Raw genomic sequence first — 10807 nt, 5'->3', positions numbered from 1 at the left:
CCTGAATAGTAAAAATGTGCTTATTTCCTCAATCCCAAAATATAGCATCATATCTTTGCTGTTTCATAATTATAATTCATGTTAGAGTAAATGTTTCCTCTAAGCTGTTATTCTTGATTACACAGACATGATTCTTCTTTTTTTAGGCTTTTTTGTCTCTGAGATACCGCTGAGAAAAATGAAACTATAAAGTTACATCCCCCAGCAGATTTTTATTATTAAAATGGTAGATTTAGGTTTGCCTGGACTTTTATAAACTAGTATGTTTTCTATGCTTGACTTTTTGTATTAATATTGGTAGAGATAATGGGAGACGTTTTACTGCGTTTGCTAGTAGTATAAATTAATTTCATCTACATAATTTCAAGAGAATTTTCTTATATTAATATGCATTTTCTAAGTACTAAACATTTCAGTTTCCTCTTACTCAGCAACTTCAGTGTTTCGCCTCTGAAATAGTTTCCCTTATTGTTATACCAGAGCTGTATCACTTAAATTAAACACTTACTGTACTTTATACAGATGTACAGATATATTTATGTATATATTGACACATTAATTAAATCCCCATGAACCGCACTCCATACCAGTAGGCGGTGGTAATATTTACCTAACGTTTTTAGGAACCGCCAATAAAACTCAAGAAGAAGAATGTTTACCAACAAGGGGCGCCACTGAGTTCCTGATCGGTTTAGGATTGTCATTAAACACCAAAGAAGAATATATTAGAGCGGATGAGATAATTTGGCTAACAGTTTTGTTTATCTATTTGAAGACATTAAGTGTTTATCCGTCACTTTTCTATGTAGTTTAGTTAGTAGACGTTGTTTAACGTGACCTAATTTTGACAGCAGCCTAATATTTGTCTTATCCTTAAGTCCTCAAGTAGTAATGGCAGAGAACAGCGGTGAGTTTCTCCGATTTTTTCAGGCTAAGTGGTTAGCTATGCTAACTTAAAGTTGGTGACCAAATGACGAAAAGCAATTATTTGCCAACGATATTTTAAAGGAACGTTTTGATGCTTGCACTTTGTTTAGCTGTGAACCTGGACCTTTTTCAAACATTTCTCTAAATGTTTGATGTTTCAACTGTAGACCGGTGTAGCGCTATGCATTGTCTCAGCCACCAAACAGCTTCTGGTTTCCTCAATACGCAGCATACAGGCAGCTTTGCGCTTTTATCTGACGTCTCTGAAAATAGCCCAGAGACAATCCAATGGAGGAGTCGATAATACTCGTATTTCGTTTTCTGGGGAGGGAGAACGCCGGTGTTCTCTGACTCTCTGTCATACCCGGAAATTCAGCATACCTGCAGTGCAACATACTGAGTGCACTTTTCACAGCCACCTTTAGATGGTACTTTGATTAACAATTCTGGGGAAAAAATAACTGCAACAAAATTTATAGCTTAAATATTCCCTGAACTTTTCAACCTGCTATGATTCAGCTCATCAAATTCAGATTAAATTTAAATATGCCAAACTGATCCCAAAAGGAAATTAAGTATTGTTGCTCATTAATTCAGATTCTTTAAAGAGTTATTGTCATGGCTGTTGGCAGGAAAGATCTCCTGTAGAGGTATGTAGTACAGCGAATCTGAAGAAGCCTCTGACTGAAGATGCTCTGCTTTCCCAAGACAGTCTCCTGAAGAAGATTGTCAGGGATGTCCATAATTTTCTTGATTTTATGAATAATCCTTCTTTGCCTCACCATCTCCAGAGGTTCCACAGTCGTCCCCAGAACAGAACCAGAACAGAACCAGCCTTCTTTATCAGGTTGTTGAGCCTTTTTATGTCCCTGGTTCTGATGCTGCTGCTCCAACAGATGACGGATGAACAGATGACGCTCTCAACAACAGACTGATAGAAGATCTGCAGCATCTTGCTGCAAACCTTGAAGGATCTTAGCTTCCCCAAGAAGTCCAGTCTGCTGTACTCGGCCTCTTGTCCATCTCTGATTCAACCAACAACTGCAGAGTCATCTGAGTATTTCTGCAGATGACAGAAGTCAGAGTTGTGCTGGAAGTCTGAAGTGTAGAGTGAAAAGGAACGGTGAGAGTACAGGTCTAACCAGGTTGCTGACCACCTGGTTAGACACACAGTCCTTCAGTCTCACAAACTGTGGTCTGTTTGTGAGGTAGTCATAGATCCAGGTGACTGTTGAGGACTCCGTCTGTGTCTTCTGGAGTTTCTCACAGAGCAGATCAGGCTGAATCGTGTTAAATACACTGGAGAAATCAAAGAACGTGATCCTCACAGTGCTGCCTGCTTTGACCAGATGACAGTGGGTTTGTTGAAGAACATGTATGATGGCATCATCAACTCCAGATCCACAGCGATAAGCAAACTGCAGGTGGTCTTGATATGTCTTTGTCTGCTTAGTCAGGTGGGCCAACAGGAGTTTCTTCTTTATCTTCATGATGTTGGTTGTCTATAGTGATTGATCACTGATGGGTCATTAATGACTATAGACTGATAGGTAAATTTTCTTTGGAACTGGAACCAGGCAGGATGTCTTCCACAAAAACAGAACCTTCTCTTGGGTCAAGCTGAATCTGACCCACTGAGGCCGATCAGAATGACTCCAGGACTTTGCCAGGAGGAGATTCTTATCCAGGTGTTTCTCTATTCTATAGCAGCCACCTGCTTATGGCCCTTTATATGTGTTGCTAGTATCTTCACCCTGCTGTGAGATGCTGGGTTGTAGCTGGGACTTGTCTTGCTCTGGTAGGTCTGGGTGTTGTCCTTCAGCCTGGCCCTCTGCAGCCCTTGGTAGGATGAGGTATAAGACCTCAGCATATATGAGGTGTTATTGTTGTATTGAAGTTCTTTTGAACAATACTTTAAAACACGACAAATTAGAAGAAATCAATTATATGACAGGATCGCTGTTGTTCTTTGACATTATTATTATTGTTAGTATTATTAGTGGTGATTTCTTACTATTTGCAAACCCTGTTAGGAGGGATGATTTCAAAATGTTGCCAGATTGAAGGAATCTCCTGTTTCTTGCCGTTTCCATTACTGACACACATTCATCCTAACAACAAGCTGTGGTGAGGTAAGATAAAAACTTTATTAATCCCATAGGGAAATTAAGATTGTCTGAGGAAGCAGCGTTTTCAAAGGTCACCACACGTCATCAAGTACATGCTGGATTACTGGACATAGAAGGACATATCAACCTTGTTTATGACCTGGTTCAGATGAATCGACACAGATCCTAATTCTATTGTTCCAATTCCAGCGTGGGGCCAGCCATGCTCACTGCTTGCTACTGTGGAGAAACAACTCTGGCTTTGCTTTCTTCATGAATGTTTTGTGTGTTTCTTTAGAGGTTTAACTGTTTTTTGATTATTCTCTAGCTATGATTAGAGTTATATTTATGTTTTCTGCTTGTCACAAGGTAGGATATACATTTGGTGAGCTACTTTTAATGCTCCTTATTCTGCCTGTGACTTATTGTAAAGCTGGAGAGAAGCCAGGTCTAATTTCTACCCCAATTTTCTACCCTAAATATTGTAATGCAGCATTTGGCACATATTAATCTGTTTGTTTTAATTGAGCAGAATTAAACGAGGCAAAACATAACGGCTCGCCGTCCAGTGGGATGACGGACCAGGAGAAGGAGATGGCAACGAGTGCATACGAAGCTTTTCTGGTAAATATTCTCTTTTGATGTTTTGGGGGATCTTAACATAATCTGTCTGTTTTTAGATTTCCTGTGCCAAATATGTAAAGCTGCAGCCATAGTAAAAGGAGCAAAAACATGAATTATAGACACTAATAATATCGGAATGAGTTAGAAGTTGATGTTTGTCAACAGTGATAGCCTGGCCATTGCTTTCTTAAGCAGTTCCACTGGATTCTCATCTCCCTTCAGTGCTCCACCTCGGTTTATCCCATTGAGTTTATTTCTCACAATGCATTTAATCCTGGCCAGTCAGCAACGAGTTGTGAACGATGACGTTGATTTTCTGTGCTGTTTTGAATTGTAATCTGTCTATTATTGTATTTTAGCAATGGCAGCAGAGGAAGTGAATCAAATCGTTGAGGTTGTGTTGGACATGCTTCATGATTGAGCAGTTAAAGTCGGAGCAAGAGGAATGCTTAAGACAGTTTATTGCTGTGTCAAAGCACAGATATTGCTCTGGTTAATTCAGATCCAACTGTTTTAGGGTGCATTTATACCTGACACATTTGGTCCACTTTAACGGTTTCCTCCGTTTGTCCAGACTCATCCTCCATGTGTGAATCCACTCAAGTGAACCCTTGGAGCCAGACCCTTTTTATGTGGTGGTTTTGGTTTGCTTGTGTGAACACAGACCAGCCTCCACCCAAACAAACTACGAGACAAAAAAAAACTACAAGAAATATATGTTTTTGGACTTTGTGAGCCACCGTTACTTGACATTATGGTAACCATAAGCCTTTGGCGTTGCTAGCGCTACTCCTGCTATTGGTTGGACTGGAATTGCACCTCATTTTCTGTTTCCTGTTTAATGATGCTGCTGCCAGCAGGTTGTGGGTCAGAACATGCAGAGCATCTCGTCTCATTCATCTACAGCTGTTACTAAAGCTGTTCCAAAATTAGAAATGTCTCAGCACAAAAGATGTAGAATGAGCTGTAGGTGTAACAGCAATTCATCAAGCAGGACCTACAAGGGAGTTGTACCGATGGTGATGGTGTCAGTAAAAGTTGGAATGAGCTTTTATGGACTTTGCTGTTTGTTTTTATAGTTCACATAATTCCCCCCACCTGCTCCAGATTTGTGAGATTGTCCAACATCCTCTTCATAGGCTGGAAAGTATGACGAGTCTCTGAAACAGCTTGAAGCCTTGCAGGAACTCAACAAAGAGGACTACAAAATTTCTTTGAATAAAGCTGTTTTAGAGTTCTACAGAAGTGGCCAGACTGCGACGGGTTCGTTGAAGCAGACCCTTTCAGCGATGAGGAATCAGGTAAAACTACACATCTGTCTTTTCTCTTCTACACACACACACACACACACACACACACACACACACACACACCTGTTTTTGTTCATGACCATGACCTGAGCTGTGTGTCCCAGCTTCACACAGCCACAGAAGATGTTGATGGCTTGGATGATGTTGAGAATAGTTTGCTGTACTATAACCAGGCCATCATCCACTACCACATGCGCCAGTACTCTGAGGCCATCTCTATAGGAGAGAAGCTCTACCAGTTCCTCGAACCATTTGGTATGTTGTGCTGCTGGTCACAGTCCCTGCTGCTCTTTCAGCAGCAACAAGTTTAATGTTTTTGGTTTTGCTTAAGAACCTGATGATGTGTTTTTAAATGATAACTGGAATGTGACTTTTTGCACATGAAGGCCTTTGGCTTGGAGTTAATTATTGTATTTGCTCTAGAAGAGAAATTTGCCCAGTCAGTGTGCTTCCTGTTGGTGGATCTCTACCTGCTGACATTCCAGCCAGAGAAGGCGCTCCACCTGCTGGCTGTTCTGGACAAGATCTCTGTACAAGGAAGCAACAAGAACGGCAAGGCAGAGGTAGCTGACCACTCTGCCAAATGGAAAGAAATATTTCACTGTTTTTCAGAGTGTATCATTCACCTCTAAGACATTTTACACACAGATAGGCCTGTCACCAGAACACATTTTGCTGGACAATAATTCAAATTCAAAAATACTTAATATTGTGCTTAATTTCTCAAAGGGAAATTAAGCACAATATAATTATAAACACCTATATAAAAATACTTCTTGATGGAAATGGTCTGATCAAACCCTATTCCCCCTGAAATCAACGATCATCTCATTTGATGACGTTTTTCCCTTAAAGATGTGTGGTAAATATCACGTCTTTGAAAGAATATTGTTAATTATAAAAATTTTTTTTTTTTTTTTTTTTTTAGAGCAACAACTCAGGATCAAACCAAAAGGTGGAGTTTGTAGCAATGATGGAAGCAGCCAAATCCAAAATCCATCAGGTAGGAATGCTGGTCAGTGTAAACATGATCTGCTGTTCAGGTTCTCTCCTGATTCACCAGCTGCCTGTTCTTGGCTTCTTTTCCAGTACAAAGTGAGAGCGTACATTCAGATGAAGTCCTCCAAGGCCTGTAAGAGAGAGATTAAATCAGTGATGAACACGGCAGGGAATGTGAGTCCATGACAACGCTGCAGCAGGGAACATCTGGGGCAAAGTTGGACTAAGACAATAGTTAACCACTAGTAAAGATTTTAGTGCTTAAAGTCATACACAGAGCTGTGGGACTTTAGGCAGATCCTAAATCATGTCGTCTTCTTTGTGAGTGTGGAGCGGAGGGGAGTCTTCAGAGAACGCCTCCCAGCTCCTTCTCTCCTGTCTCTTCTCTTCCAGTCTGCCCCCTCTCTCTTCCTCAAAAGTAACTTTGAGTATCTGAGAGGAAACTACCGCAAAGCAGTGAAGCTGCTGAACAGCTCCAACATGGCAGAGCATCCTGGACCCATTAGAACTGGTGAGATCTGCTGACCGCCAGCCTGCAGTCAGATCTGAGATCTCCACTCATTATGTGAAGCTGTTATTTTAAACTCATATGCACAACACTTCACCATGGGAACAAGCAGGAAGTGTTTGTCAGGTTGAGGGCTCTGTCCATCCTGAGGCTCCTGGCTGACCCATCTGTTTGATCCAGGTGAATGTGTTCGCTGTATGTTCTGGAACAATCTGGGCTGCATCCACTTTGCAATGGGGAAACACAACCTGGGCATCTTCTACTTCAAGAAGGCGCTGCAGGAGAACGATCACACTTGTGCACAACTGGGAGACGGCGGCAACAACCAGTGTAAGCTCCAGAACCCAGACTGTTTCTATGGTGACTTTGATTGATCTCGCTATGCTTTATGGATCTACCTCTGACTGCAGTCGTGTTAAGAAAACTGAACCAAGATAGAACAAACAGGATGTAGTTTTTTATCTGGTGATTATCCATTAGATTTGAATCCAGTAACAGTCACAGCAGTGCTGAATGTTTAGTTTCTGTCTCCAGGTAAAAGACCGTCAGGTGTCCCTATGTGCGCCCTGCTGTCCAACAAGCGTTATGAGCTGCTGTATAACTGTGGCGTCCAGCTGCTGCACGCCGCCAGGCCGCTAGCAGCCTTTGAGTGTCTGATGGAGGCTGTTCAGGTTTACCACTCCAACCCGCGCCTGTGGCTGCGCCTGGCTGAATGCTGCATCTCTGCTAACAAAGGGGTATGTTCAGCCTGCATCCACCAGCTGCTGAGTTAAGGATTTTAGAGATCAGCCCTTCTTTAGCGCCGTAGGAATTGGTGTATGTTAGTGAATCATTCTCAGCTACCTGGAACGCAACCTAAAGTGAAGCAAATTTTATTTCCAATCCCTTCATCCATTTTTTGGGGGTCAGAAGGGCTGCTGGTGCCTAACTCCAGCGGTCAGCAGGCGAGAGGCGGGGTCACCTGGACAGGTCGTCAATCCATCACAGCAAATTTTGTTTTATGAAATTCAAATTTAAATATGTCTAGATGGTTTGAACAAAAAACATTACATTAATTTAATCTCTCCTGCATCAAACCATGTAAAAAGTGAAATAAGGAAAGGTGTTTTTGACAACATACTTGTTTTCATGTTGGGACGGTAAGACTGGAGCTATTGGTTTAATGGAGTAGTTGCTTCCTGCAACACAACTTCACTCAAAACAATTTTAATAAGGTATTTTACAAAACCAAAACATGACAAAAAAGCAGCAGGACTACCTGCTGCATAGAACAGGAAAAGCATAAAACTCCACCACAGAGCAGAAATCTGACTTGCAAGCCTGCCATCTGCTGGCAGAATGCGGCACAGCAAGACAAAAAGAACAGGAAACTAGACTTCATAGTAATGAGACATAAATGAAAACTGAGGACATTTTTCTGTTAATTTTAGTTAGTTTTGTGAATTTGTTGTTCCAGTTTTTTCAGTTCAGTGACTACGGCACTAAGCAGAGGCTCAGAGTGCCAAGAGCTCAGTCTATGAATAAAATTTGAATGGATCCCAAATCTTTCCAATAATTATTTCCATTCCATATGGTCAAAAGCTTTTTCCACATGAATGGAAAAACTCGTTCTGGACTGTTCAGGATATTGTGGAAATGTCGTCAACTGTGGAATTTAACTACATAGGAAATATGTTTATGCTTTCAAATATAATATGTTACAACTGGGCAACATAGTTTGTGAATACGTTGTGATGTTTGCTAATGTTTCCAGGGCTCCGAGCAGGAAAGCAAGAGTTTACCTAGTAAAAAGGGAATAGTCCAGTCTGTAATTGGACAAGGATACCATCGCAAGATTGTTCTGGCATCACAGTCTTCACAGAACACCAACTACAGGTCAGTCAGACATCCTCCAACCCTGAAATTCAAATATGAGATTACAGGAGGAGATGCTTACGACAGGAAAGGTCAGTGGGAAAGACTTTAACTTGTCACGTAGAAGGCAGTGAACTGTTGGGTGCCAGACTGATTTCAGGAGCTGACCTAGATGCTGACTCTACGTTCTTGCTGTCTCTGTTCAGTGAAGGCCAATCTGCTGCCATCCCTGTCGCCAGTATGGAGTTTGCTGCCATCTGCCTGCGGAACGCCCTGCTGCTGCTGCCTGAACACCAGCAGCCGGATGCCAAGGCTGAAAGCGGCTCCAAGAACTCCAGCCAATCAGGAAGCACAGAGAGCGGTGGTGAGAACAGTGACCCCTGCAGGTCAGAATAACCCATGTACCATTACATCTGTATGTATGTGGGTAATAACTTACTGAACCTTGACATGCTTAGTGTTTCATAGGATGATATGCATTTATTTGTCATGATATTGTCAGTTTTACTCACTGTTTTTCTGACACTTTTATCAGCTGTGCCACCCTGAATTCTACTCATATATAGATGAAGCTGGAACACAAAACCCAATTAATTTCTTCCTTTGTGGGTGTTTTATTCTTTTTATGGGTAAATGCCAGACATTGCTTTCCTTAAAAATCACAGCCACACATTATGATGTCTAGGAATGAATTAAAAGGTTTATTGGGAATGTAACTGTCGATTTGTTTTAGCTGAGAAGATGTTTATCAGGTCTGTGGCTCACTGGGGATTATGTCCAAAACACAGAAAAGTGAGAAGAAAGAAGACATGATGGTTTCTGGACAATTACAACTTAAACAGAAAGGAGGCACTATAACAATATCAGTTTTTGGTGGCAGCATCATATTACATTTTGCATTTAGAGACACTGCTGACCATGAAACTACAGCTGCCAAGAAAATGAGTTGCTTCAGAGCTAAATGTCTCTATGGATATTTGCTGGTTTTCAAGCAGTTCTCCAAATATTCATCATTCCATACAGTTTATTATATAACATCATCCCACAACATGGATAATCTGGAGGCTTTTTTTTTTCCAAAAGAAAGAAAACTTAGATTTTTTTTGCGCTTTAAAAGATTTTCAATTTTATGCTTTATTCATGCACACACACACACACACACACACACACTTAGCAAAGTGCTGATCTTTCTTGCTTATTTGATCATTTTCAGGTTTAGGAGTTCTAATGATGCTGCACTGTGATGTTCTCCAGGACTGAACGTTGCTGTTGATTGTGACCTGGTGTGTTATTGTTATTGTTGTTTGCAGTGGAAAAAGTCAAGAAACTGATAAGTTTTTTTCTGCAACTCCATCGTCTCCACTTCGAAAACAGGAGGTGGAAAACCTCAGGTAAAGACAGTGAGCCATGATGATGTTAGGATGATGTTTGCTGTGCTGTGACGTGTAACCACAGCCGGTCTGCAGGTGTTCCATCCTGGCTTGTAGTGCCTATGTGGCACTGGCCCTGGGAGACAACCTGCTGGCTCTGCACCACGCTGACAAACTGCTTCATCAAACCAAGGTGTCTGGCTCCCTCAGGTAAGCATCATCATCATTAACTCTGGCTACAATACATGGCATAACCTTTTCAATCCCATTCAGACAGCAATTCTGAATTAGGAAGCAAAAAAATTTCTTTGCAAACTTATTTTGCCCTTTCCTATTTGTTCCTCCAAATAAGGAGGGGCAGGGTTGTCGGTAGCCTTATAGACACTGGACAATCTGAATTCTGTCCTAAAGTGAACTGGAAACCAGTGTGTGTAGGTTCCAATGTAGCAGAATGTTGGACCAGAGAGGAATTTGAATTACCCCAAACTTTTCATAGAGGAGATTAAAGAGACAATGAGAGTAGAGTAGCAACTATTTATTAAAATCTTTTGGAAAGAAAGAGCAGCTTCAAATGAAGGTGAATGTTGTTGGGATGTAAACCAGCTATTTTTATTGTCTTTACTGTTTTTATTGTTTTCCAGTGGTAAAATGCCATGCTTGGCCAGGCCAACAAGTCCAGACCGGTTCTGGTTAACTGAAATCGCATGTTTTTGTTTTCGGTACCTCTGCTGAACTTCTTGCCCCTCTCTGGATGTGAACCTATTGTATGATTGATCAGATGTCAGTCAGTGCTAGGAAAAGTTTACTGGCTTCCACCTGCTTTTACTGTGCGTTTTAAAAGTTGTTTTGTTCTTTAAGTCTCCATGGCCTCGTCCCACAGTATCTGTCTATGTGCTGCAGCCTTGCCTCAGGTCAGCCGGTCAGTTGTCCCAAACACAGTGAGGAAGCTGAGAGGTGGCTGTGTGTTCCAGGGGCCAAGAAACAGGCTGCTGTTAGTCACCTAAAGACCTTCACTATGTCTTCAAACGCAATTATCTGTTCTAAGCATCTATTCAGTGATTGGATGGGTTCAGAGTCACCTGGTGACGTCTTAGGATTGAACCTTGG

General features: G+C 41.4%; 1 protein-coding gene across 4 annotated transcripts in view; it reads left to right on the top strand.

Moving 5' to 3' along the window:
* The window catches only part of cnot10 (CCR4-NOT transcription complex, subunit 10), a 20125-nt gene that overhangs the window by 2323 nt on the left and 6995 nt on the right, over nt 1–10807 (top strand). Inside the window, exons 1-14 of one of the 4 annotated variants that reach the window (XM_015058773.1) lie at nt 680–907; nt 3568–3659; nt 4799–4960; nt 5074–5224; nt 5393–5532; nt 5898–5972; nt 6059–6142; nt 6362–6479; nt 6657–6806; nt 7011–7213; nt 8230–8351; nt 8537–8716; nt 9641–9721; nt 9797–9910. In XM_015058773.1, coding sequence (XP_014914259.1) covers nt 892–907; nt 3568–3659; nt 4799–4960; nt 5074–5224; nt 5393–5532; nt 5898–5972; nt 6059–6142; nt 6362–6479; nt 6657–6806; nt 7011–7213; nt 8230–8351; nt 8537–8716; nt 9641–9721; nt 9797–9910 — 1688 coding nt within the window. In that variant the 5' untranslated portion in view covers nt 680–891. Of the gene's footprint in view, nt 1–679; nt 908–3567; nt 3660–4798; nt 4961–5073; nt 5225–5392; nt 5533–5897; nt 5973–6058; nt 6143–6361; nt 6480–6656; nt 6807–7010; nt 7214–8229; nt 8352–8536; nt 8717–9640; nt 9722–9796; nt 9911–10807 lie in introns of those variants that run through there. The other 3 variants (XM_015058772.1, XM_015058771.1, XM_015058770.1) reach the window with 3 other exon arrangements.

The sequence above is a fragment of the Poecilia latipinna genome, unplaced genomic scaffold, assembly GCF_001443285.1.
Source record: "Poecilia latipinna isolate Pla-1442-1.1 unplaced genomic scaffold, P_latipinna-1.0 Scaffold1571, whole genome shotgun sequence".
NCBI lineage: Eukaryota > Metazoa > Chordata > Actinopteri > Cyprinodontiformes > Poeciliidae > Poecilia > Poecilia latipinna.
Note: the sequence above shows the minus strand (reverse complement) of the source record. Positions and strands in the feature narration are given on the sequence as shown.